Source organism: Salmo trutta, chromosome 26 (assembly GCF_901001165.1).
Source record: "Salmo trutta chromosome 26, fSalTru1.1, whole genome shotgun sequence".
In the NCBI taxonomy this organism is placed as follows: Eukaryota; Metazoa; Chordata; class Actinopteri; order Salmoniformes; family Salmonidae; genus Salmo; species Salmo trutta.
Genome location: NC_042982.1, coordinates 18,219,327 through 18,245,028, shown reverse-complemented (window position 1 = coordinate 18,245,028; position 25,702 = coordinate 18,219,327). Strand labels below are relative to the sequence as shown.

Here is a 25,702-nt window from a genome sequence, read left to right as displayed (position 1 = left end):
AACTATGTTCTTGGATGCTGAGTATAGCCAAAGAATGTGATCTATGTTGATGAGGAATGATTGGATTGTTTGTCTATTCTTTCTATGGAATCAATCAAACCACAGTATCCACCACCAGGGGGCACAGAACATTGTAATCTTTAATTTTTTAAAACCTCCACCCCTCAGAAGTGGTAGCTAAAAATAGGTCAATTAGGGGCAGTTTAAGGAGAGAGTCAATGAAACCGTTGTTGGATCTGGGTTCGATTCCTGGTTGGGGCTACAACATACTTTCATGGTTGTTTTCATTAACTCTCACCTTAAACTGCCCCTAACGACTTCTGAGGCTGTTGAAGACGATCAGCTTGAGCAAGGTGATGTGCAGAATCACTGATCCACAAATAGAATTCCCTCCCAAATGATAGGCTTTGTCGAACCCTGGTCCAGCGACTGTCAAGCCAACACCTTAAACGTTACACTAACAGGTCCAAACCTCTTGGTGTAATGGTTAATGTGTTGGATTCCATGGTTGGTTTCATTGACTGTCCCCTTAAACTGCCCCATAATTGACCCATTTTAAGCTGTAACTTCCAAGTCTGTTGGAGAGGATCAGCTCGAGCAAACAGGTGTTGAATCACTGATCTAAAAATACTATTGCCTGACAAATAACAGGCTTTGTGCAATTAAGATTCGTAGAGCTACGCTTCCCTGGCTTAGGCGATTCCCCCACCAAACACTCACAATCAGACATTTATTGAATAATTGATTGATTGGAGACAGCTTGTTTCAATTAAATAACATGTCCTAACATTTTCTATCTGCAGCAAAGCTAATGGATAATGCTGGATAGAAACCCCCACAAAAAACTACCAAACAACTGGCCCTGCTCATTAGTAATGATATGTGTTTTGGAAACAGCACAGTTTTCTCCTGTGACCACATGCCAGTACTACAGTAGTATTGGGTTGGCCTGCTGACATACAGAGATCTCCAGTATAAAGTAAAGCTGCTCACCAGACAGAGGGAAGTTTCCAACCCCGGGGCCAGGCCAGAGGGAGTCTTGGTTCTCCTGTATGTGCGTGGGAGAGTGAAGATGGTTTTGCTGACTGTGCCTCATCAGGGCATGTGTGATCTCATGCCTGGCTCGTCTCCCCACTCCTCTTCTTCTCTGTGTTTCCAGGGGCTAAGTTCAAAAGAAGACAACTATGGCAGTCAGCCATGAGCCATGACCACTTCTCTCCTCATCTGCGTCCCTATTGGCACCCTATTCCCTCAAACTCAACTCTGGACCTAAAAGCCAGTTACTCTGCGTTTTTTCATAGTTGCCCTCTAATCAGGAAGTGATTTAGAGTTGGGACACCAGGTGGATGCAATTAATAATCAGAGTAAAGGTTGAATACCTCTGTTCTATATAGTGCAATACTTTTGACCAGAGCCCTATGGGCCCCTATGGGTCAAAATGGTACATTATATAGAAAATAGGGTGCCATTTGGGACGTACCCTTCTCATCGTACAGCAGGACTTGATCTGCTCTGTTTCTGTCAGCTCTGTGTGTGCGCGTTTGCGTGCATGTGTGTCTGAGGGATGAGCTGTGGATGACAGCCCTGAACACCCAACCACACTGTAGCCTCATCGTCTGTTGCTATGAAGGAAACAAGCCACTGTAAACCTCACTCCATCCTGCCCTCGACCCCCTCTCTCGCCACTCAAACTCTGTTGATTTGGACAAGGCTGTCTTGTCCCATTATGGACTCAGCTACCACTGGAACATGGAGAACATGTGGAAATGTTTTTCTGGTTTGCAGGCGTCCCAGGGGGACCACTGATGAAGAAGCACAGTTGGACATAAGTTCCAAGCCACCACAGACTGAGCAACCAGCAACCATTACTCATAAACCATTACTCTGGAGAAAAGAAACTAAATCCCCTACCATCATCCAGACATGAGTTAGTGAGTTATCTAGGTTCAGCATCATGCAGGGTGAGCTCACTGGGCACAAAGGTCAATTCAACGTCTAATTTCGTTAAAATAACTGGGAAAGAATGTTGATTCAACCAGTGTGTGCCCAGTGGAAGGGTTCATACAGCATAAAGCTTTCTCCAGAGATCTGAAACCCACACTAGACATTTCAGTTTCACAACCATGTAAGGTCTGGTCCACATCAAACTGGACATCTATCTCCTACTATAGCCTACTTCATGTATCGTTATTATTTGTATATTCAGCATTTGCTGATTTGTTGTCATGGTTTAGAATTTCTGCAGCCGAAAACAGTGGAATAGCTTGCTGTCAAGGAATGTACTTGTACATCAAGCTGCCTCACATTTGTCTCTGGCTCAGAAAAGGCTTACTTATGTCACGACTTCCGCCGAAGTCGGTCCCTCTCCTTGTTCGGGCGGCATTCGACGGTCGACGTCACCGGCCTTCTAGCCATCGCCGATCCACTTTTCATTTTCCATTTGTTTTGTCTTTGTCTTACACACCTGGTTTCAATCCCCCAATTACCTGTTCATTATTTAACCCTCTGTTCCCCCATGTTTGTTTGTGAGTGATTGTTTATTGTATTGCGGTCTGTTATTGTGGCCTTGGATTTATTTGACGTGTATTGTGATTATTGTTGAGTAAAATTGTGTATATTACTCATATCTGCTGTCCTGCGCCTGACTCATCTACACCAGCTACACACAGACGCATTCCAACTTACATTTTACATTTCAGTCATTTCTTCTTCTTAAACAGTAGAATACACACTGGGGCATTTACTGGCATATCATAAAGCAAGGTCAGTGAGTTCTCATCTCTCAACAGAACCGCTGGCTATGCACAAATTGAAGCATCATTGTTCTGCTTTAACGAGTAATGTCATGGTTCATGAGGTGTGGGATTATGAAATTGTCTAGCAAGCTTGCGTCCCAAATAGCACCCTTTTCCCTTTAGAGTGCACTACTTTGATCAATGCCCATAGGGTTCTGGTCAAAAGTAGTGCACTATATATAGAGTAGGGTGCCATTCAGGAGTCAGATAGTGTCATTCTATGGTTTTTGTCTTTTAAACCCAACAGAGCTGGAAGGGCTCTGCTTGTAATTAATTAATTTAAAGTTGATGCCAACTTTGTGCCCATATGGTACTGTTTACAGTTTAAATACATATATACAGTAGGAGCTGATTACTGCTAAAGACAGAGATGAAGAGTAGAGACGGGGTTTCTCTGAGTGGATAAATCAGACTTTTGCTGTACACTCACAAACGTGCACAAACACACACAGACACACACACACACTCCCTCTCTCTCACACACACACACCCATGAACACGCACACACACGCATGCTCAGACATGATCTACAGGATAAGGCCCTTTATATAGCTAACAGCTGCAGGTTGGATTTCCCCGTCTTTATATCTTATAATTCTTTGTAGTCATTTATAGCTACGGTGTCCTGTCCTGTTCCCATTCAATTAGATTAAACAGGACTTCACGTCACATGTTCGTACAAGTCACAAAACATCTAACCTTGTCCCCAGGCTCAATTGCTACAGAGAGACGTCTGGCTGGGTGGACGAGATTACAAAACATCCATGTGCAGAGGTGTCATAAGGATACATGGGATATGTCCCATTTGGTTCCCTATTCCCTTTATAGTGCACTACTTTTGACCAGGGCCCATAACGTGGTTACCATGTTCTCAGAATGTACAATATTAATGTTCTAAACACGATTCATTGGATGTTGCAAGAGCATTCATGTGTTCAGTTTTTTTTAGGGTTAGGAGAATGTTCCATCAACGTCCCACCAAACATACACAGAAAATGGTTGCCATGTGCTCAGAATATAAGATATTCATGTTCTAGACACGTTTTATGGGAACGTTGCAAGAACATTCACGTGTCCATTTTTCTGTGGGTTAGGAGAATATTCCTTCAATGTCCCCCTAAACATACCAAGTTCTATTTTACATGAAACCTTCTCCTATAATTTCCGCGGCCCATGGAAATCTAATCATCATTTTTTTAAATCCTCATCAAAATCTGCCTGTTTAACCTACACTCAAACAAAAAAGGTGCTATCTAGAACCTAAAAGGGTTCTTTGACTGTTCCCATAGGAGAACCCTTTAAAGAACCCATTTTGGTTCCAGGCAGAACCCTTTTGGGTTCCATGTAGAACCCTTTCCACAGAGGGTTCTACATGGAACCCAAAAGGGTTCTACCTGGAACCAAAAGGGTTTTCCTATGGGGACAGCAGAAAAAACCTTTTGGAACCACGCCCACAAGCCTCACAAGACTCATCTGAAGGTCCCCAGTACCAGTTTGAATGGATGGACACTGAACAAAAATATAAATGCAACTTGTAAAGTGTTGGTCCCGTGTTTCATGAGCTGAAATAAAATTTCCCAGAAATGTTCCATATGCACAAAAAACTTATTTTTCTCAAATGGTGTGCCCAAATTTGTTTAGATATCTGTTAATGAGCATTTCTCCTTTGCCAAGAAAATCCAATCCAATCATCCAATCACAGGTGTGGCATACAGTTGAAGTCGGAAGTTTACATACACTCAGGTTAGAGTCATTAGAACTAGTTTTTCAACCACTCCACAAATTTCTTGTTGAACAAACTATAGTTTTGGCAAGTCGGTTAGGACACTTTGACTACTTTGTGCATGACACAAGTCATTTTTCCAACAATTGTTTACACACAGATTATTTCACTTATAATTCACTGTATCACGATTCCAGTGGGTCAGAAGTTTACAAACACTAAGTTGACTGGGCCTTTAAACAGCTTGGAACATTCCAGAAAATGATGTCATGGCTTTAGAAGCTTCTGATAGGCTAATTGACATCATTTGAGTCAATTGGAGGGACGTACCTGTGGATGTATTTCAAGGCCTACCTTCAAACTCAGTGCCTCTTTGCTTGACATCATGGGAAAATCAAAAGAAATCAGCCAAGACCTCTGAAAAGAATCGTAGACCTCCACAAGTCTGGTTCATCCTTGGGAGCAATTTCCAAATGCCTGAAGGTACCACGATCATCTGTACAAACAATAGTACGCAAGTATAAACACCATGGGACCACACAGCCGTCATACCGCTCAGGAAGGAGACGCGTTCTGTCTCCTAGAGATGAACGTACTTTAGTGCGAAAAATGCAAATCAATCCCAGAACAACAGCAAAGGACCTTGTGAAGATGCTGGAGGAAACAGATACAAAAGTATCTATATCCCCAGTAAAACGAGTCCTATATCGACGTAACCTCAAAGGCCGCTCAGCAAAGACTGCTAACCTGAAAGGCCGCTCAGCACTGCTCCAAAACCGCCATTAAAAAGCCAGACTACGGTTTGCAACTGCACATTTGGACAAAGATCATACTTTTTGGAGAAATGTTCTCTGGTCTGATGAAACAAAATAGAACTGTTTGGTTAAAATGACCATCATTATGTTTGGAGGAAAAAGGGGGAGTCTTGCAAGCCGAAGAACACCATCCCAACCGTGAAGCATGGGGGTGGCAGCATCAAGTTGTGGGGATGCTTTGCTGCAGGAGGGACTGGTGCACTTCACAAAATAGATGGCATCATGAGGAGGGAAAATGATGTGGATATATTGAAGGAACATCTTAAAACATCAGTCAGGAAGTTAAAGCTTGGTCGCAAATGGGTCTTCCAAATGAACAATGACCCCAAGCATACTTCCAAATGGCAAAATGGCTTAAGGACAACAAAGTCAAGGTATTGGAGTGGTCATCACAAAGCCCTGACCTCAATCCTATGGAAAACTTGTGGGCAGAGCTGAAAAGTGTGTGAAAGCAAGGAGGCCTACAAACCTAACTCAGTTACATCAGCTCTGTCAGGAGGAATGTGCCAAAATTCACCCAAGTTATTGTGGGAAACTTGTGGAAGGCTATCCGAAACGTTTGACCCAAGTTAAACAATTTAATGGCAATGCTACCAAATACTAATTGAGTGTATGTAAACTTCTGACCCACTGGGAATGTGATGAAAGAAATAAAAGCTCAAATAAATCATTCTCTGTACTATTATTCTGACATTTCACATTCTTAAAATAAACTGGTGATCCTAATTGACCTAAGATAGGGACTTTTTACTAGGATTAAATGTCAGGAAATGTGAGACACTGAGTTTAAATGTATTTGGCTAAGGTGTATGTAAACTTCCGACTTCAACTGTATCAAGAAGCTGATTAAAAGCATGATCATTACACAGGTGCACCTTGTGCTGGGGGCAATAAAAGGCCACTCTAAAATGTGCAGTTTTGTCACACAACACAATGCCACAGAAGTCTCAAGTTTTGATGGAGCGTGTAATTGGCATGCTGACTGCAGGAATGTCCACCAGAGCTGTTGCCAGAGAATTGAATGCTAATTTCTCTACCATAAGCCACCTCCAACTTTGTTTTAGAGAATTTGGCAGTGCATTCAACCGGCCTCACATCTGCTGACCACATGTATGGTGTCGTGTGGGCGAGTGGTTTGCTGATGTCAATGTTGTGAAACGAGTGCCCAATGGTGGCGGTGGGATTATGGTATGGGCAGGCATAAACTACGGACAACGAACACAATTGTATTTATTGATGGAAAATAACTGTACAGAGATACCGTGATGAGATCCTAAGGCCCTTTGTCGTGCCATCCATCACCTCATGTTTCAGCATGATAATGTCGCAAGGATTGTACGCAATTCCTGGAAGCTGAAAATGTCCCAGTTTTTCCATGGCCTGCATTCTCACCAGACATGTCACCCATTGAGCTTGTTTGGGATGTTCTGATCCACGCCCCTACCTTTTTTAAAGGTATCTGTGACCAACAGATCCATATCTGCATTCCCATGTGAAATCCATAGATTAGGGCTTAATTTATTTATTTCAGTTGACTGATTTCTTTGTATGGACGGTAACTCAGTAAAATCTTTGAAATTGGTGCATGTTGCATTTATATTATTGTTCAGTATATATAAGGAGATAGTTTAGTGCCGAAAATAAGGGGTTAAATACATATTGATTTTTCTTTGTATAGTTTCCTGATCTTTCTTATATCTCACATATAAGAGAGACACTTCAGAACAAACTTCCTTTGATTTTTGGGGGACTATCTGTTGTTCCATGTAGTGAATCTGTTATTCAATATGTTTCTATTGGCTAATAGTAGTGATGCCAAATTCAATGTTTGATTAAATATATATTTTTTAATGATATACCTTAAAACCTCTCTGGGCCAGTGGGACGCTTGTGTCCCACCTACTCAACAGCCAGTTGAATCCCGTGCCGCGTTATTCAAATACCTTAGAAATGCTATTACTTCAATTTCTCAAACATATGACTATATTACAGCATTTTAAAGACAAGACTCTCGTTAATCTAACCACACTGTCCGATTTCAAAAAGGCTTTACAACGAAAGCAAAACATTAGATTATGTCAGCAGAGTACCCAGTCAGAAATAATCAGACACCCATTTTTCAAGCTAGCATATAATGTCAAATAAACCCAAACCACAGCTAAATGCAGCACTAACCTTTGATGATCTTCATCAGATGACAATCTTAGGACATTATGTTATACAATACATGCATGTCTGTTCAATCAAGTTCATATTTATATCAAAAACCAGCTTTTTACATTAGCAGGTGACTAGCATGTGACTAGCATTCCCACCGAACACTTCCGGTGAATTTACTAAATTACTCACGATAAACGTTCACAAAAAACATAACAATTATTTTAAGAATTATAGATACAGAACTCCTCTATGCACTCGATATGTCCGATTTTAAAATCGCTTTTCGGTGAAAGCACATTTTGCAATATTCTAAGTAGATAGCCCGGCATCACAGGGCTAGCTATTTAGACACCCAGCAAGTTTAGCACTCACAAAAGTCAGATTTACTATAAGAAAAATGTTATTACCTTTGCTGTCTTCGTCAGAATGCACTCCCAGGACTTCTACTTCAATAACAAATGTTGGTTTGTTCCCAAATAATCCATTGTTATATCCAAATAGCGGCGTTTTGTTCGTGCGTTCAAGACACTATCCGAAAGGGTAAATAAGGGTTACGAGCGCGACGCATTTCGTGACAAAGAATTTCTAAATATTCCATTACCGTACTTCGAAGCATGTCAACCGCTGTTTAAAATCAATTTTTATGCCATTTTTCTCGTAAAAAAGCGATAATATTCCAACCGGGAAATCGTTTTTTATTACAAAGAGAGTGAAAGTAAAAGCATGCTATCCCCTTATGCACGAGCCTCAGTCTGATGGCCCTCTGATAGAGCACTTGCCAAACGCGCTAGTGTGTTTCAGCCTGGGCCTTGAATTACGTCATTCAGCTTTTTCCCGGGTTCTGAGAGCCTATGGGAGCCGTAGGAAGTGTCACGTCATGCCAGAGATCCCCTGTTTTTGTTAGAGATTATCAAGGAGGGCAAGAAATGGTCAGACAGGCCACTTCCTGTAAGGAATCTTCTCAGGTTTTGGCCTGCCAAATGAGTTCTGTTATACTCACAGACACCATTCAAACAGTTTTAGAAACTTTAGGGTGTTTTCTATCCAAAGCCAATAATTATATGCATATTCTAGTTACTGGGCAGGAGTAGTAACCAGATTAAATCGGGTATGTTTTTATCCGGCCGTGCAAATACTGCCCCCTATCCCCAACAGGTTATTAAGGGATCTTAGACAGGGCTTAGACTCTAGAACAGGGTTTCCCTTACCCAAGGGGTGCACGTTTTGTTTTTTGTACTAGCACTACACAGCTGATTCAATGAATCAACTAATCATCAAGCTTTGATCATTTGAATCAGCTGTGTAGTGCTAGGGCAAAAACAAAACGTGCACACCTTTGGGTCCCGGGGGCCGAATTTGGGAAACGTTGCTGTAGAGGGTTAATGGAATGGTCTCTTGGAAACAATATCTTGCATATCACAGGAAAATTCCTATGAAAATGTTAGTTAATGACCCAATGAGACTCTTAAGGGAATGTTCTCTAAAGTTGTGGGAAGGCTTGTTGTTAGCTGGGTTGTAATGTCCTGGGGTTTAATTAAAGAGGACTGTTCCGTTTTTGTGTCCCTGTGATTACGACTACTGTTAAAAGCTGTTTGATTTAGATTAAAGATTACAGTGCCATTTCCTCAAATCATTTCCCCCCAAGTCATTTCTAATGAGCTAGTCTGTTACAGTTTCCACACAGCCCATTCAACAGTTTGTGGCATATACAGGAGTTGAAGGGTTCCATTTCCTAACCAAGGTTTTCAACTGCTTACAGATTTGATTTCAAGACCCAAAACATAATAATGTCTTAGAGGTTAAACAAGGCTAAATCATGGACTAGAGGGCTAGAATAATTGTTTAGCTTCAAAGGGGAAGGGTCCTTGGTAAATGACACAGTATTCCCTACAAAGTGCATTATACATGGACTAGGGTGCCGTTCGGGAGGCAGACATAGTTTATGTATCTACAGTATACAATGTGGTAGCGTTACCCTGGAGGCGTGCTGGCCTGGGCCCTTGGACCACAAAGCCTTATGGTTAATAAAACAGATAATGAGGACCATGTGGAAACAACTGAACACACACACATACACACAGGAGCATGAAACAGCCTTTCAGTACAGACATTAGTGATGATTCAGCTGAAATACACTAGGATAAACTCCAGGATAAATATATGATGTGCTCTGATGTTCTGAAATAAGTTCTAGAACACTCTAATTACATGGGATGTGGTGATCACTGTTTATGTACCCCGACTCTGAATATTTAAACAGAGGATAGGGTATGTCTCTTTCTCTAGCTCGTGATTTGTCCGTCTGTGTGTTGTCTCTGTCTCTAATGCGTGATCTGTGTGGGATGTCTCCATCCCTCCCTCCTCTCCGTCTCTAATGTTTGTGGCCCTGTGTTGTCTGTTGGACAGTGCTGTTTATGGTGTGTCTCTGTGTGTTGTCTCCGTCTCTAAAATGTGACGTGTACATGCGTTGTCTCTAAATTTGGTCTCTGTGTGTTGTCTGTAGGACGGTGCTGTATGAGTGATCTGTCCCTAAACATGGTGTGTCTGTGTCTCTATGTCTGTAGAACGGTGCTGTATGAGTGATCTGTCCCTAAACATGGTGTGTCTGTGTCTCTATGTCTGTAGGACGGTGCTGTATGAGTGATCTGTCCCTAAACATGGTGTGTCTGTATCTCTATGTCTGTAGGACGGTGTTGTATGAGTGATCTGTCCCTAAACATGGTGTGTCTGTGTCTCTATGTCTGTAGGACGGTGCTGTATGAGTGATCTGTCCCTAAACATGGTGTGTCTGTGTCTCTATGTCTGTAGGACGGTGCTGTGTGAGTGATCTGTCCCTAAACATGGTGTGTCTGTGTCTCTATGTCTGTAGGACGGTGCTGTATGAGTGATCTGTCCCTAAACATGGTGTGTCTGTGTCTCTATGTCTGTAGGACGGTGCTGTATGAGTGCTGTCCAGGTTACATGAAGCTGGAAGGAATGAAAGGATGCCCTGCAGGTATGTAGCTACGGTCGGTTACAGTGTATGTAATGTTATATGGTACAGGATACGCAGTGTACTCAATTTTGTAGTTCACTTAATGTTATAGTGTACTTTAAAGGTTAAACAAGAGGTTAAACTAAGACATATCAATGGGTATTGCATTTTCTCATAAAATGTACGACTCACAACGCCACACCAACATAAAGATTCAGCTGGCACATCATCCTACCCATACATGTTCCCTTTCAGCGTTATCCGGCTATCTTTGGGGTTCTTTATAGTTGTTAGAGTTGTTTTAATGAGACTTGTGTGTGTCCCAAATGGCACTCTATTCCACATGTACTGCAATACTTTAGGGCTCTAATCAAAAGTAGTAGACTATATAGGGTATAGGATGCCATTTGAGATCACTCCTGGTATGTAGGGTGATGTAGTCCTTATGGTACCTTCTCTTCCCTGTTCCACAGTGGCCCCTATAGACAATGTGTATGGTACCTTGGGCCTGGTCAAGGCCATCTCCACCCAGGAATACTCTCACATCTCCAAGCTGAGGGAGGAGATAGAGGGATCTGGGTCATACACCTTCTTCGCTCCCAGCAACGATGCCTGGGACTTGTTAGATGGGGTACGTTAGGATAAGTGTCATCTCTTACAGCTGGAAAATTTCAGGTACCTGGAAAAATGAACCCACCAGCGATAGTAGTAACTATTCCAAAACCAAAACCATTCAGTGCTTGTAATGTGACCATTTAAAAGAGCTACAACATAAATCACCAGAATGTATGGTTGTTTGACCTGAACCCTACAGCCAGTTGCTGTCATCACTTTATGTTAAGTATTTATATTATCTTAAGCCTTTTTATTTGGCATTTCTTCAACAGGAAGTGCGTAGTGCGTTGGTGAGCAACGTGAACATTGAGCTGTACAACGCCCTGCACTACCACATGGCTAACAAACGCCTGCAGACCAAAGACCTGAAGAACGGCCTGGTGGTCGACTCCATGTACAACGACCTGGGACTCTACATCAACCACTACTCCAACGGGGTGAGCATCCCACTAGACCTACGCAACATCCTCTTCTGCATCCCAAATGGCACCCTACTCCACATGCAGTGCACTAATTTGACCAGCGCCCATGGAATGTATTGGAAATCCAATAGTTTCCATGCCATGAGATAGGAAAGTTGACATCATGGAGAGCTAAGGCTTTATTGTGTGAACATTGGAGAGTTACGGACGGTATGCTGTTGTGTGTTGTGTACAGATACTAACTGTGCTGTGCATGTCCTATGCGGTGTGTTATTATGTATGAAGATCGTGACGGTGAACTGTGCCAGGATTATCCATGGCAACCAGGTTGCCACCAACGGAGTGGTGCACGTCATCGACCGTGTCATCACTGCCGTGGGCAACACCATCCAGGATGTCATTGAGGTTGACGATGACCTCACCACTCTCAATGTAAGTTTTATTTTCTTCTGTTCTCCTCTCTTCTTTCTCCTTCATTTCCATTCCTTTCACTTTCTTTCCTACCTTTCCTTTCCTACCTTTTTCTTCTATATCCTTCTCCTCTTGTCTCCTTTCCCCTTCTCGTCTTTTTGTTTTCATTCTATTCGATTTACACAGGGTGACACACAGTACTAATGGAGGATATGATGAAGGTCATGATGTGTTCTATCACTACAGGATGTGGTCCTGGCCTCAGGCCTGCTGGACAAGCTGGGACAGCCAGGCCAGTACACCCTGTTTGCCCCCACCAACGATGCCTTCGCCAAGCTGGACTCGGATGTGCTGCAACGACTGATGGGTGACAAGGGTGTCCTCCAAGGTAAACCAAACCGCTGGGCTAGGCTTCAACGCTCTATCACCTCTCTGGAATGTCTTCTATGAATACAGAAAGCAGCTCCCAGGAGAGTACTTTAAAGCAGAGGGGAGACATATAGACTTTATATAAATCTCCAAACTCAGGCCATATCCGTGTTTAATGAGATAAAAGTGCAGGAAAAGTAACTCAATGGTTCCCGCTCGCTATGTTTGCAGGGCTGAGTAACCGCAGAGTTTTTACATGTAAGCGCTTTTTCCTACTCTAAACAGATGGAGCCGAGTAGTTACATTCTGAGCTGTGGATTTTGAATTTTCAGACAGTTGGCAAACTGAGCGTTCACCACAGTTGTGTGAGTGAGTAATGAAAAATAAAAGAGCTCTAGTTTCAGATGATGGGCTACGAAATAATGGCTATTCAGACATAAACCGTAAATATGGTGAAGCTTTTCGATAATTTGACACATTAAAGAGCTAAACATTTACTGTCACTCTATAATTTATGTCTGGGTGGCACACAATAATAAAACACTCTCACTTGTTCCAAAACATTTCCAAAGAGGTATCGTTCATACGGTTCTAAACACCACAGGACAGGAAGCAGGAAGCACCCCGCTCTGCCTGTGTCCCAAAGGCTGTGCACCCTATTCCCTACTTCGTTCATACAGCTATGGTCAACAGTAGTGCACTATTAATAGGGTACCATTTTGGGACACACCCCACTCAGGGGGTTGGGACTGGAAAGGTTCAGACGGTTCAGAGCATTAGGAGGGTTGGCAGCGGTGTGATGATCCCTAATATTAGTCCTAGGACTTCCCTGAGCTATGAGATCCCACCACTTCACACACAGTTGAACCGAGTCAAACAAGGCAGTAAAACAGTAATGAATCTCCCTGCACTCAATAGTCTCCCGACACCAGAACCCATGAGATCTAACGTCTCCAGGTCTCCTGAATTTCATAGGTTGCATCCCAAATGGAACTCGATTCCCTATTTAGCGCACTTCTTTTGACCAGGGCCCATAGGGATCTTAACCCTAATTGCTCCTGTAAGTTGCTCTGGATAAGAGTGTCTGCTAAATGACTAAAATGTAAATGTAGAACAGCCTGAATTCTTCGGGCATAGAAAAGTTGCTCAATTGGTATCAAGAGACCTAACGTGTGCCAGGAAAACATTCCCTCTATGCCACTAGTCTGTATCGTTGACACCAGCCAGGATGGGGCCATGGGTCAAGCTGCTTACGCCAAATCCTGAATCAGCATGATGCAACATGAACCGGGATTCGTAGGACCAGGCGATGTTTTCCACTCCTCAATTGTCCAGTGTTGGTGATCACGTGCCCACTGGAGCCGCTTCTTCTTGTTTTTAGCTTATAGGACTGGAACCCAGTGTGGTCATCTGCTGCAATAGCCTATCGGTGACAAGGACCGTCGGTGACATGGAGATGCCGTTCTTCACACCACTGTTGTACTGCGCTGTTATTTGCCTGTTTGTTGCACCATGCTCGGTAAACCCTAGACCGTTTCTGAGATACTGGAACTGGCATGCCTGGCACCGATGATCGTGCCATGCTCAAAGTCGCTTAGGTCACTCGTTTTTCCCATTCTAATGTTCATGTGAACAGTAACTGAATGTCTCAATGCCTGTCTGCCTGCTTTATATAGCAAGCCGTGGCCACATGACTCATTTTTCTATTGCAAGTCTTTACATCTTTTACCTCTAGCTAAGGTGTTTCGTGCATGAAGAAGGATTTTTTTTTAGGTTCAGTTTGATAATGTGTACCTGCTCATTAGTTAGCTAGCTAGCTAACTTTAGCTTGCTAACTGAGCCATGCAGTCACACACACTTCATATTAAACAAATGGGGTGGTAAGTGCAGCACAATGTACACAACACGAAATGCTTTACCAAGCTAGCAATCTAGCAAGATGATGAAGAAATATTTAAATTCATTCTCCATTATCCCATACTTCCAGTACCAGTTTGCGTCCTAACTAACATTAGCTAAACGGTTAGCATCGCAATTTAGCACAACATAGCTAGCTAGCTACTTCATCGACTCTCGACAGCTAAAAGGCAGCTGCTTCATTAAAAAATGAATCCATTGTGATTTAATTATAATGTTGCTATCTACACTAGTTATCTAGTTGTGGCCATTTGGTTAGTATCAACAAGGGCTTACTACAAATTCTAGCTAGCAACAACATTAGCGCAGTTGTCATTATTGGCTATAGAGTAAAAATTCATGAAAACAAAAATGTGCTTTTTAGTCATAATTTGAGTTTAGGGTTAGGCATAAGGTTAGCAGTGTGGTTAACGTTAGGGTTAAGGTTAGGTTAAAAATCACATTTTAAGAAGATTTGTTTGGTAGAAATAGGTGGGGTTTATGACTTTGTGGCTGTGATATCTAGTGATGACCCATGAGCACAGCTTGCTAGTTAGCTTAGATTATCTACAGCAGGCATGAGACAAACAAGCTGCTGCCACGTGGTGGCCTGGATTATTTAAATGAACCAAATCAGAGGTTTTGGCCTTCTATGGCGATAACACAATGCAGAAGATTAGTTAATGGACCAATAAGAAAGAGAGTTCCAAACCTCTCTGCCAATAACAGCACATTTTCAGTTTTTCCCTCCCCACTCAACCACTCCCAGACAGTCCTAGCAAAGATCTTGCTTTAGAAATTGCTGTTTGCTAAGAAGCTATTTTTGTTACTTTTTGACCATTTTAATTGAAAACAATCACAGTAGGGTACTACATTTATACCCAGAAATTATTATATTTTGAGATAAAAATGGCTACATTGGACCTTTAATGGATAATAGGGTGCCATTTGGCACGGAACCTGTGATTCATTCGCTATTCTGAAGCCATGCTGGAAATGACATAATCCGATGCAAGGCACCTCTGTTTCTAGCAGCCAACTGGCCTACTCTCATGTTGAAATCTCAGTCAAATTCATCCAGACATGTAATACAAGCCATAATACTAGGTAGCCATGGATTTTCTCCTACAATCCGATACGGTGCCAGAGCTTATGAAAGTATAAAAACCTATGCCAATATTCTCAAAGTTCTTTATAGTCCTAATAAAAAGTGTGCGTGTTGGGGGGTTTAGAGCAAATGGAGGACCCCATTGTGAGTGTCTCCCCTTTCCACAGTGGGGTCATATTAGTTTGAAGCCCAAACTGTTCAGATGCTACAGACAGAAGTTGGCACATCAGCATTACCAACTGCAGACAAGTCCTTGTGGGAAGCTTTTGTGAGTAAGTAAGTAGCCTGGCACAAGCGAGCTAGAACAGCTCATAGTGCAGGAGCCTATCTCCTGATTCTGTAGCGTGAGGCAGCTTGATGTACAAGTACATCCCCTGGACAGGATGCTTGTCTATCACAGGGCTTTACCCCCAATCTATCTCCTTAACGCTGAGTGACAAGGGGAGATGCCCTCAGGTCCCAGTTTTACAGTCTTTGTTATGACTCAGCCGGGGATTAAACTCACAATCTTCCAATTTCAGGGCAGACACTCTAACCACAAGGCCACTGAGTTGACATTTTCGTGAGAAGATCCATTTTTGGCATATTTCATGGTCTGACAAACACCACTGTAGCTTGGCTAACTTCCATCGCACATGCGGAAGGCCAACATAGGAGGATGTGGTGGATTGAGACGCAGCCCATGCAAAAAATCGCAATCTTAAACTGACTGATTTTGATGGGGATTATTTTATTATGTTACTAAGGAAAGAAAGTATGCATTGCTAGTACAGTATATGAATTCACATTTTCTCAGGATGCTGGGCCAGTCATGTCCGTAATGTAGTAAACCAAATAACAAAAAAATGCTGTTAATCAATAACGGTATATATAGAAGTATCTGAGTCTGTGGGTCCGATTGACACTTTTATCCTCTCCTCTCCTCTCCTCTCCTCTCCTCTCCTCTCCTCTCCTCTCCTCTCCTCTCCTCTCCTCTCCTCTATCCTCTCCCCTCCTCTCCTCTCCTCTCCTCTCCTCTCCTCTCCTCTCCTCTCCTCTCCTCTCCTCTCCTCTCCTCTCCCCTCCCCTCCCCTCCTCTCCTCTCCTCTCCTTTCCTTTCCTCTCCTCTCCTCTCCTCTCCTCTCCTCTCCTCTCCTCTCCTCTCCTCTCCTCTCCCTCCAGCCCTGCTGAACTTCCACATGCTGAACTCTGTCCAGTGTTCAGAGGGCATCATGTCCGGCCAGACCTTTGAGACCCTGGAGGGCCACAACATTGAGATTGGCTGTGACGGGGAAAGCCTGACGGTCAACGGCATCAAGATGGTGCTGAAAAAAGACATTGTCACCACCAACGGAGTCATCCACCTCATTGACGAGGTCCTCATGCCTGACTCAGGTTAGCTCTCGGCCCACCGAATAATAATGCATGTCATTTGTATAGTGCTTTCATTACAGAGCTGTAACACACATCTCAGAATATGCATGTGTTTGTGTTTTTGCATTTGCATTTGTTTGTTGAAATGTAAACGGAATGAACTGTTTCACGAAATACACAACACCTTTATTTGGCGCTCTCTTTGCTGTTACACTAGTATACAACTCAACCATACACATAGGAAAATAGATGGAAACAATGACACAATGACGCCAAGACTAAGATTAAATCTGAAAACTCTGAATAAGTGTAGAAGTGTTGATCTTTCAGTGGTAGAGAAGCTTTTAATGGTGTTGTCTGTGTCCTCTAAGCTAAGCAGGTGATGGAGCTGCTCACCCCTTCCCAGTCCACCTTCAGTGACATGGTGTCAGAGCTGGGTCTGTCTGCAGCCATGGAAGCCAAGGCAGAATACACACTACTGGCCCCGCTCAATTCTGTCTTCACTGGTGAGTACGCATCATGGCCCGGCTCAATTCTGTCTTCACTGGTGAGTAACACACCACTGGCCCCGCTCAATTCTGTTGTCACTGTGAGTACGCATCATGGCCCGGCTCAATTCTGTCTTCACTGGTGAGTAACACACCACTGGCCCCGCTCAATTCTGTCTTCCCTGGTGAGTACACATTATGGCCCGGCTCAATTCTGTCTTCCCTGGTGAGTACACATTATGGCCAGGCTCAATTCTGTCTTCCCTGGTGAGTACACATTATGGCACGGCTCAATTCTGTTGTCACTGTGAGTACACATTATGGCCCGGCTCAATTATGTTGTCACTGTGAGTACACATTATGGCCCGGCTCAATTCTGTTGTCACTGTGAGTACACATCATGGTCCGGCTCAATTCAGTCTTCCCTGGTGAGTACACATTATGGCCTGGCTCAATTCTGTCTTCCCTGGTGAGTACACATTATGGCCCCACTCAATTCTGTCTTCCCTGGTGAGTACACATTATGGCCCGGCTAAATTCTGTTGTCACTGTGAGTACACATCATGGCCCGGCTCAATTATGTTGTCACTGTGAGTACACATTATGGCCCGGCTCAATTCTGTTGTCACTGTGAGTACACATCATGGCCCGGCTCAATTCTGTCTTCACTGGTGAGTACACATCATGGCCAAGCTCAATTCTGTCTTCCCTGGTGAGTACACATCATGGCCAAGCTCAATTCAGTCTTCCGTGGTGAGTACACATCATGGCCCAGCTCAATTCTGTCTTCACTGGTGAGTACACATCATGGCCCGGCTCAATTCTGTCTGTAACACTTCTCTCGTTCCCTTAAACACTCTTGAACATCCTGAACTGACATCCTATCTCTCTCTGTCTCTCCCTTTTTCTCTTTCTAGCTCCTCTCTCTGTCCCCCTCTTTCTCTCTCTAGCTCCTCTCTCTGTCCCCCTCTTTATCTCTCTAGCTCCTCTCTATCCCCCTCTTCCTCTCTCTAGCTCCTCTCTCTGTCCCCCCCTTCCTCTCTCTAGCTCCTCCCTCCTCTCTGTCCCCCTCTTTATCTCTCTAGCTCCTCTCTATCCCCCTCTTCCTCTCTCTAGCTCCTCTCTCTGTCCCCCCTTCCTCTCTCTAGCTCCTCCCTCCTCTCTGTCCCCCTCTTCCTCTCTCTAGCTCCTCTCTCTTTCCCCCTCTTCCTCTCTCTAACTCCTCTCTCTGTCCCCCTCTTCCTCTCTAGCTCCTCTCTCTGCCCCATCTTCCTCTCTAGCTCCTCTCTCTGCCCCCTCTCCCTCTCTCTAGCTCCTCTCTCTGCCCCCCTCTTCATCTCTCTAGCTCCTCTCTCTGTCCCCCTCTTCCTCTCTCTAGCTCCTCTCTCTGTCCCCCTCTTCCTCTCTCTAGCTCCTCTCTCTGTCCCCCTCTTCCTCTCTCTAGCTCCTCTGTCACTACTTTATCACTCCTCTCCTTTCTGTTTCTCTCCTCTCAACAGGTGGGTAATGCACACTGAGCTCCAAACTGTGACATTAGTCTTGCGGTCATGCTGAGTCACTAGTAAGCTTCATATACTAGACTTACTATATACGGGTCACCTGAGGGAAGAGTGCTGGAGCTTTATGCCATAATCCAGCATTTGTAACGCACACGTGATAAACTGAACCAAAGTATAATAATCACCCGTATGATAGACTAGTGTGCTGCACGCTGCAGGAAATAAAATAATCCCCCAGGGTGGAAAAGCTGTGTTACTGCGTTGAGCTCGTAAATTCCCCCACTAAATTGTTCTCTGATTTAGACCCTACATAATTTGTCCATTTTCGACATAAAGTACAGTGTGGAACAGCTCTGTATCTCAGACAGCCCAGCAGTTCCTCTGTTAATAGAGCCATAGTTTCCTTTCTGGAGGAGGTAGCTCTTCTTCCACAGGACATCAGTATAGTCGGTATGACAACCCCAGGGTAATGCAGACTGGAACAGTCACTGGCTTGTGTCCCAAATGGGACCCTATTCCCTATATAGTGCATTACTTTTGACCAGAGCCCTATGGGAATAACATTTACATTTACGTCATTTAGCAGACGCTCTTATCCAGAGCGACTTACAATTTGGTGCATTCACCTTATGATATCCACTGGAACAACCACTTTACAATAGTACATCTATATCTTTTTTTGGGGGGGGGGGTAGAAGGATTACTTTATCCTATCCCAGGTATTCCTTAAAGAGGTGGGGTTTCAGGTGTCTACGGAAGGTGGTGATTGACTCCGCTGTCCTGGCGTCGTGTAGGAGCTTGTTCCACCATTGGGGTGCCAGGGCAGCGAACAGTTTTGACTGGGCTGAGCGGGAACAGTGCTTCCGCAGAGGTAGGGGGGCCAGCAGGCCAGAGGTGGATGAACGCAGTGCCCTTGTTTGGGTGTAGGGCCTGATCAGAGCCTGAAGGTACGGAGGTGGCGTTCCCCTCACAGCTCCGTAGGCAAGCACCATGGTCTTGTAGCAGATGCGAGCTTCAACTGGAAGCCAGTGGAGTGTGCGGAGGAGCGGGGTGACGTGAGAGAACTTGGGAAGGTTGAACACCAGACGGGCTGCGGCGTTCTGGATGAGTTGTAGGGGTTTAATGGCACAGGCAGGGAGCCCCGCCAACAGGGAGTTGCAGTAATCCAGACGGGAGATGACAAGTGCCTGGATTAGGATCTGCGCCGCTTCCTGTGTAAGGCAGGGTCATACTCTGCGAATGTTGTATAGCATGAACCTACAGGATCGGGTCACAGCCTTGATGTTAGCGGAGAACGACAGGGTGTTGTCCAGGGTCACGCCGAGGCTCTTAGCACTCTGGGAGGAGGACACAATGGAGTTGTCCACCGTGATGGCAAGATCATGGAAAGGGCAGTCCTTCCCCGGGAGGAAGAGCAACTCCGTCTTGCCGAGGTTCAGCTTGAGGTGGTGATCCGTCATCCACACTGATATGTCTGCCAGACATGCAGAGATGCGATTCACCACCTGGTTATCAGAAGGGGGAAAGGAGAAGATTAATTGTGTGTCATCTGCGTAGCAATGATAGGAGAGACCATGTGAGGATATGACAGAGCCAAGTGACTTGGTGTATAGCGAGAATAGGAGAGGGCCTAGAACTGAGCCCTGGGGGACACCAGTGGTGAGAGCATGTGGTGCAGAGACGGATTCTCGCCACGACACCTGGTAGGAGCGACCTGTCAGGTAGGACGCAATCCAAGAGTGAGCCGCGCCGGAGATACCCAATTCGGAGAGGGTGGAGAGGAGGATCTGATGGTTCACAGTATCAAAGGCAGCAGATAGGTCTAGAAGGATGAGAGCAGATGAGAGAGAGTTAGCTTTAGCAGTGCGGAGAGCCTCCGTGACACAGAGAAGAGCAGTCTCAGTTGAATGACCAGCCTTGAAACCTGACTGATTTGGATCAAGAAGGTAATTCTGAGAGAGATAGCAGGAGAGCTGGCCAAGGACGGCACGCTCAAGAGTTTTGGAGAGAAAAGAAAGAAGGGATACTGGTCTGTAGTTGTTGATATCGGAGGGATCGAGTGTAGGTTTTTTGAGAAGGGGTGCAACTCTCGCTCTCTTGAAGACGGAAGGGACGTAGCCAGCGGTCAAGGATGAGTTGATGAGCGAGGTGAGGAAAGGGAGAAGGTCTCCGGAAATGGTCTGGAGAAGAGAGGAGGGGATAGGGTCAAGCGGGCAGGTTGTTGGGCGGCCGGCTGTCACAAGACACAAGATTTCATCTGGAGAGAGAGGGGAGAAAGAGGTCAAAGCATAGGGTAGGGCAATGTGAGCAGGACCAGCGGTGTCGTTTGACTTAACAAACGAGGATCGGATGTCGTCAACCTTCTTTTCAAAATGGTTGACGAAGTCATCCGCAGAGAGGGAGGGGGGGGGGGGCGGGAGGAGGATTCAGGAGGGAGGAGAAGGTGGCAAAGAGCTTCCTAGGGTTAGAGGCAGATGCTTGGAAGTTAGAGTGGTAGAAAGTGGCTTTAGCAGCAGAAACAGAGGACGAAAATGTAGAGAGGAGGGAGTGAAAAGATGCCAGGTCCACAGGGAGGCTAGTTTTCCTCCATTTCCGCTCGGCTGCCCGGAGCCCTGTTCTGTGAGCTCGCAATGAGTCGTCAAGCCACGGAGCAGGAGGGGAGGACCGAGCCGGTCGGGAGGATAGGGGACATAGAGAGTCAAAGGATGCAGAAAGGGAGGAGAGGAGGGTTGAGGAGGCAGAATCAGGAGATTGGTTGGAGAAGGATTGAGCAGAGGGAAGAGATGATAGGATGGAAGAGGAGAGAGTAGCAGGAGAGAGAGAGCGAAGGTTGCGACGGCGCAATACCATCTGAGTAGGGGCAGAGTGAGTAGTGTTGGAGGAGAGCGAGAGGGAAAAGGATACAAGGTAATGATCGAAGACTTGGAGGGGAGTTGCAGTGAGATTAGTAGAAGAACAGCATCTAGTGAAGATGAGGTCAAGTGTATTGCCTGCCTTGTGAGTAGGGGGGGATGGTGAGAGGGTGAGGTCAAAAGAGGACAGGAGTGGAAAGAAGGAGGCAGAGAGAAATGAGTCAAAGGTAGACGTAGGGAGGTTAAAGTCACCCAGAACTGTGAGGGGTGAGCCATCCTCAGGAAAGGAACTTATCAAGGCGTCAAGCTCATTGATGAACTCTCCAAGGGAACCTGGAGGGCGATAAATGTTAACGATGTTAAGCTTGAATGGGCTAGTGATTGTGACAGCATGGAATTTAAAGGAGGAGATAGACAGATGGGTCAGGGGAGAAAGAGAGAATGTCCACTTGGGAGAGATGAGGATTCCAGTGCCACCACCCCGCTGACCAGATGCTCTCTGGGTGTGCGAAAACACGTGGTCAGACGAGGAGAGAGCCGTAGGAGTAGCAGTGTTTTCTGTGGTAATCCATGTTTCCGTCAGCGCCAAGAAGTCGAGGGACTGGAGGGTAGCATAGGCTGAGATGAACTCTGCCTTGTTGGCCGCAGACCGGCAGTTCCAGAGGCTGCCGGAGACCTGGAACTCCACGTGGGTCGTGCGCGCTGGGACCACCAGGTTAGAGTGGCAGCGGCCACGCGATGTGAAGCGTTTGTATGGCCTGTGCAGAGAGGAGAGAACAGGGATAGACCGACACATAGTTGATAGGCTACAGGAGAGGCTACGCTAATGCAAAGGAGATTGGCATGAAAATTAACTAAACAACTGGGGAAGCGAGAGAGCAGGGCCTCCCTCACTAACAATTCACTGAAACACTAAAACGCTAAAATGTAACTTTTCTAGCTACCACTAGAAATTAAAATTGATGTAAACTACAGTGGTTCAATGTTTCCAGGAAAAGGCTCAAACTTAGTTTATTCCGCTAGATTACTTGGTACAGTATTCTTCCGTGAAAACCCACCTAGTGCACCGTGTTCTATGACGCCGTGGCTAACTAGCTAACTAGCATGCTAGCATCCTATAACACACAGTTAGCACCAATACTTGGTAACAACAAGCTACCAATGGATCATTCGTGTCTGTGTCTAGTTCATAACGCAGAAGTAATTAAATGTTGGCTAGCTAGCACAAAGTCAGTCCTGCTAGCTACACAAGTGGACTACACATCTCGAATGTTCAGAAAGTTAAGCTTACGTTGCAAAAATCTTATTGACTAAAAATGATACAGTTAGCTGGTAGGGTTAGCTAGCTAGCAGTGGGTGCGTTGTTGACTATTTTAGAAAATGTAGCTGGCTAGCTAACCTCGATAGTTACTCTGTACTACGCCTTTATCTTGATACAAAGACAACTATGTAGCTAGCTAACATTACACATGTCAAATCGTTCCGTTGTAATATATATTGTTTCTACAGTACTGCTAATTGGTAAAGTTGGCTAGCTAGCTGTGGTGTTATGGTGTTGACGCCGTTTTCGAAAACGGCGCAAATAAGGAAATAAGGAGCCATTTGGAACACAGACACTGTTACAATGGGGCTGATTAATCTGATTTCCTGGAAAATAAGGTTGACATTTTACAATGACTGACTAGACCACCAGACTGCATCATTAGACTATATTATGAATCCTATGACAATACTTTTTTTATCGTCTGCATCCTGGGAAAACCTTGTATCTCCATTTTTGCAGAATTGGCGATAGTTTCTAAAAAGTTGTTGTTTACAAACATATTTAATGTCATATTTTGATCTCTTACAATGTATCTATATGAAATATCTTGTCTTCCAGATGAGGTGATGGCCATTGACCAGAGCTTTCTGAAGATGATTCTGGAGAACCACATCCTGAAGGAGAAGATCACTCTGGGACAGCTGTACAATGGACAGCGCCTGGAGACCATTGCCGGGAAATTCCTCAGAGTCTTCATCTACCGCACAGTGAGTTTGTATGTATGTGTGTGTGTGTGTGTGTGTGTGTCTGTGTGTCTGTGTGTCTGTCTGTCTGTCTGTCTGTCTGTCTGTCTGTCTGTCTGTCTGTCTGTCTGTCTGTCTGTCTGTCTGTCTGTCTGTCTGTCTGTCTGTCTGTCTGTCTGTCTGAGTTTGTGTGAGTACACGACTGTGTGTGTATGTGGATGTTTGTGTGTGCGTGCATCTCTTGTTTCTGAACAGCTGGTCGAACACAATGGCCATACAACACATATCCATTTCACTGGGCTATCCATCTACTGGACTGACTAAGAGGCTGTTAATTCAGTAGCTAGCAGACTGTTCAATTCCATGCCTTATAAAGAGCCACTTCAGCAGATGTTCCAACTCATATTTCAGTTTTAAATATGCTCAAAACAGAAGTTAGGTGACTGGAGAAACCATTAGCCTAGCTAGCTAACTATCTGGCTAGCTAACTAGTTAGGTGCTTATGCTAGCATACCAAAATGCCCAAATATGTAATCATTTTACTAGAATTAGGATATTAGGACTAGAGTTTTTAGGATAAAACCCAGAAAAACAGTTTTCAACAAAAAGTAGAGTTTTCACTAAAGTGGTTCTTTAACCTGTTCTGTGTCCTGTCTGTCTGTAGGCGGTGTGCATAGAGAACTCCTGTCTGGTGCGCGGCAGCAAGGAGGGCAGTAACGGAGCCCTCCACCTGATGAAGACTCTGATGAAGCCAGCTGAGACCACCATGTTCCAGATCCTCACTAACAACGGAAGATTCAAGTGAGCTGCTTGGGCACATATAGACTGTGTGCTTTTGCCTGCTCCCAGATCTGTATGTGCTTCAGCAAATGAAATAGTCAGAGAAGTTAGCTCAAGCTCATACAGATCTGAGACCAGACTAGTGGAAGGATTTTAATCAAGGGACAGACAAAGATTGTTCTGATTTTGCAGCCAATTCATGAATATACTGTATATTAAACAGTGTTGGACAACCTTGTCTCACCCCCTACTCGAGAAAGGATTTCTTTAGCTAACCCAACAGCCAGAGAGTCAGAGAGAGTTCACTAGTCAGACAGAGTTCAATCAAATTCATACAGACCTGGGAGCAAGCTGGGAAAACAGTTTATACAGACATGTGGGCCAACTTCTTTCTAAATCATGTACACCTCTTGTAAGTTATCTTATTATCTAAATAATACAAAGGATCTCATCACTGAAGAGGATCCTGTTCTATAGGTCAATCGGTTTGTACATTGTCAAGCCGGCGGTCACGTGTGTTGGCGAGGTAGAGAACCCTGGTCAAGCCCAGTCAGAGACGAGTTTACAGGCAGTGCTATATGCTAAACTATCACACTGGCACACCGGTTATACAGTATATACCCTCATTGGTTGTCATGAGTGGCAGGTAACTGTTTCCTTAATGTTGTTTTGGTTGCAGGATCTTCCTGTCACTGATGGAGACGGCTGGTCTTACTGACCTGCTCAAACAGGAAGGAGAATACACTCTGTTCGCTCCCAGTGATGAGGCCTTTGCTGGCGTCAGAGACAGCGACCTGGCTCTGCTCAGAGGTTGGTTCGTCTCTCTCTCCGTCTCTCTCAGTCACTCTCTCCATCCTTTTCTCCATCCTTCTTAGTCTGTCTCAGTCTCTCTAAAAAAATCATAGCCAGAGGTTTTTCTTGTCAGGCCACATCATGATGGTCAGGAAAAACTGCTGACCTTAACCATACCTACTATAGCTACCATAGCTACCATAGCTACTAGCTTTCTCCTAAAGGTTGTAATGTCAAAGGAACATCCATAAGACTTAGAGTTTGTGGTTGTATGTACTGTAGTCTTCCGTCTAAAGTCCTGTCTGTCCTGGCCAGGTAATATGAACGCCCTGCGTACCATCCTCCTCTACCACTTCAGTAATGGAGTGTTCATCGGTGGAGGTCTGGAGACTGGGGTGACCAACCTCCTCAAGTCTCTGCAGGGCAATAACCTCCGAGTGCTGCATGTGAGTCCAAATCTCTCAACATTCAACAAGGCTGTAAATATAAGAAATCATGGCATTTTCCAATGTACGTGTGCATGAAAAGCCGTAAAAAAAAAGCTATTATCAGACAGATCCTGAAGAGATTGTACAATGTTTTTACAGTGAATCAAGAGCCTCTCCTCCAGATCCACTCAGTATTACTAACATCCGCAATCCTT

At 44.6% G+C, this 25,702-nt stretch overlaps 1 protein-coding gene across 3 annotated transcripts in view; it reads left to right on the top strand.

Moving 5' to 3' along the window:
* LOC115163312 (periostin) overlaps positions 1–25,702 on the top strand; it is a 43,169-nt gene that overhangs the window by 5,888 nt on the left and 11,579 nt on the right. For all 3 annotated transcript variants that reach the window (XM_029715090.1, XM_029715089.1, XM_029715087.1), the window contains exons 3-13: positions 10,424–10,488; positions 10,941–11,098; positions 11,355–11,519; positions 11,790–11,936; positions 12,162–12,303; positions 16,450–16,662; positions 17,013–17,147; positions 23,363–23,511; positions 24,152–24,288; positions 24,947–25,077; positions 25,375–25,505. In XM_029715090.1, the coding sequence (XP_029570950.1) occupies positions 10,424–10,488; positions 10,941–11,098; positions 11,355–11,519; positions 11,790–11,936; positions 12,162–12,303; positions 16,450–16,662; positions 17,013–17,147; positions 23,363–23,511; positions 24,152–24,288; positions 24,947–25,077; positions 25,375–25,505 (1,573 nt within the window). The remainder of the gene's footprint in view (positions 1–10,423; positions 10,489–10,940; positions 11,099–11,354; positions 11,520–11,789; positions 11,937–12,161; positions 12,304–16,449; positions 16,663–17,012; positions 17,148–23,362; positions 23,512–24,151; positions 24,289–24,946; positions 25,078–25,374; positions 25,506–25,702) is intronic.